The following is a 2,694-nucleotide window of genomic DNA, read 5'->3' as shown; positions in this document are numbered from 1 at the left end:
ATATATATATATGTATCAAGAGTAATAGAGCACCTGTGCTTTTTTCCCTGCATTGAAGACTATAAACTAAACCAATTGATATCAGAATTTATTCATTATTTATGTTTCCCACTAAACTTTAGAAAATAACTTTTCACTGTGATATATCCTATGACTGAGACAAAATAATCAAGTTGTTGCGTATAGTTAGCACATTCTTTTGTAACCAGCTTTATCTTGTTTTAACCAGCAGTTATAATGAGGAAGGGTTAATTAAATTTAATAACTTTTCTAGAATCTTGATTCTGAAGAGATTACTCCATTGGTACTTCACTTCCCACTAAACTTTAGAAAATAACTTTTCACTGTGATATATCCTATGACTGAGACAAAATAATCAAGTTGTTGCGTATAGTTAGCACATTCTTTTGTAACCAGCCTTATCTTGTTTTAACCAGCAGTTATAATGAGGAAGGGTTAATTAAATTTAATAACATTTCTAGAATCTTGATTCTGAAGAGACTACTCCATTGGTACTTCACTCGAGCTATTAAGAGAAATGAAGAACAGCTGACTGGACTAAAGAAAAAGAAGAAATCAATTCTAGATGAAGTGATGAATAATGAAACATACAGAGTTGCCAAAGAGTTGCTAGAAAAGTTTGACCCTGAATTACTGAAAAAACAAGAGGTGAGCATGTATCATTCTTAAAGTTTACATATGGATAATAAATACACAAACAAAACTTTTCCAATGCAAAATAAAACCTTAATTAGTTGTGAGGAGAGGAAATCCACTATACACTTTAAATAAATGTCCAGAGATACAGCTTTTGAGTGGATTGTTTTATTTTTTCAACTTTGTAACAACATTTGATCACTCGCGGGGTCATCATCAGGTGCATAAAGTGTAATTCATATAAAAATACCATGTTTTTACTTCATTAATGAAAAACTCGTGCAAAACTGATCAAATAAGCATTTGAAAACCTGTTCTCTGTAAATGCTTCAGTAAACTGATTTTTACATACATTTAGCTGCAAAATACTGTAAAAAATGTGGAATTTGCAACCACTAGAAACAAATAGATATAATCAAATACAGGTTTGTTTATATCTACGTAGATATCAGTGAAAAGAAATGTATATCTCTCGGGAAGTGTGTCACATTTGACCTGCTTTCGAAGTCCAACATGCGGTAACTTAACAAATATTGTTAATGACTCCAATACATAAATTCCTTAAATCTACAATGGTATGGTGGGTATTATGTTCCCCAAAGATTTCCTTTCATTAAACTGTGGCCACAGTCCTTCTACTTACTCAGATAGCTATGTCTGTTAAGCTTTACGTACATAACTATTAAAGCACTAAAAGCAGTTGGATTTTAAGTATGAGGAATTTTTACTTCCTCAGTAATGAGAAATCAGATTTACAACCCTGATTTAGAACATAAAGCAGATAATCCCAAAAAGAATTGTTCTTAACCCTCCTATTACGTTCAGAATGTAGGTACATCCGTTATGTTTTGAGCATATTCTGATAAAATTTCAAAGAAGTTAAAACAGTCTGAAAGTGATAAATATTTTTTTCTTTGCATAAAGTTTTTATCTTAAATATTAAAATTTATATAAACTTTCATTATAATAAACTCAAAAATATATTTAATTGCATCAAAATGTTATGCAAACCAGCATTGGATCAAATATACCCTAAACATAAAAGAAGGATTAAAGATTTGATTAGCAAGTTAAAGATTATATTCTTAAATACCAGTACCAAAACATATTATGTAATAGATGTTATTAATAGTAGGACATTTTGAAATTATTCAATTGGGTGAAGGCATAAGGACAGAGGATTTTTAAATTTTCCCCATAATCAAATTATAGCACCTACACTGAAGTTATGTGAAAAATAAAAATGTAACTAGTAAATAGTTAAAGCTCCAAAAAAGTAGAATATGCTATTTTATTTAGGTTAATCAACATTCTGATGTGGTTTCAGATAATGAAACAATGTTTAAGTCATTGCTCGGTATTTTTTTTTCTGATGAATACTTGTGTTTATTCAAAATTGTAATGGTTATAGAAAACACGGTTGTTTGAATATTTTTCATAGCAGATAGAATGTTAGTAATTTATAACCTTTCTTTTTGTACAGAATTATCAAGAAACGCATTCACAAAATGGATCGGGAGAACGACCAACTTCAAATGAAAAGGATACTGGTAAGTTTGCTAATTGGTTTAATTTGTTAAAGGTGAATTGTTTGTGGCCGATGGCTTGCTAAAGATTTGTTAGTATTTGTAAAATTTTTAAATATTTGCTATCCATACTCCAAATTAGTTTATTTTATCATCTGTTTAGATTTTTCTACTTACGTACAGTGTTTTAAAAATTTTGTCTTGTAAACGTAAGCTTGTTACGTCACTTCATAATTTTAATCTTTTGTCAAGAATAAAAAAATATTTCAATTTGTCTTAGTTTATTAACTTGGCAATGGTAATAAGATTCTAGATTCATCAGTATGATAGATAAACTATGAATTTTTAAATTTTCTTACTTTATTAACATTAATAAAATTGTAGATTCATCAAGATTATAAATTCACTATAAAATTTTTAATGCTGATGCAAAAGTATTTCTTACTTCAAAGGTTATTTACTGAGTGGGCTTTCTTTTGAAAAATTAGTTACAAATAATAATAATATGGAA

General features: G+C 28.7%; 1 protein-coding gene across 8 annotated transcripts in view; it reads left to right on the top strand.

Annotated features, from left to right (window-relative positions):
* LOC106463018 (protein lunapark-A-like) overlaps positions 1-2,694 on the top strand; it is a 32,281-nt gene that overhangs the window by 10,436 nt on the left and 19,151 nt on the right. For 7 of the 8 annotated variants that reach the window (XM_013922987.2, XM_022390424.1, XM_022390425.1 and 4 more), the window contains 2 exons: positions 483-669; positions 2,141-2,207. In XM_013922987.2, the coding sequence (XP_013778441.1) occupies positions 483-669; positions 2,141-2,207 (254 nt within the window). Of the gene's footprint in view, positions 1-274; positions 305-482; positions 670-2,140; positions 2,208-2,694 lie in introns of all 8 variants that reach the window. The other variant, XM_022390423.1, reaches the window with a different exon arrangement.

The sequence above is a fragment of the Limulus polyphemus genome, unplaced genomic scaffold, assembly GCF_000517525.1.
Source record: "Limulus polyphemus unplaced genomic scaffold, Limulus_polyphemus-2.1.2 Scaffold1303, whole genome shotgun sequence".
NCBI classification, from domain to species: Eukaryota; Metazoa; Arthropoda; class Merostomata; order Xiphosura; family Limulidae; genus Limulus; species Limulus polyphemus.
The sequence above is the reverse complement of the archived record's forward strand: the minus strand, read 5'-3'. Positions and strand labels throughout refer to the sequence as shown.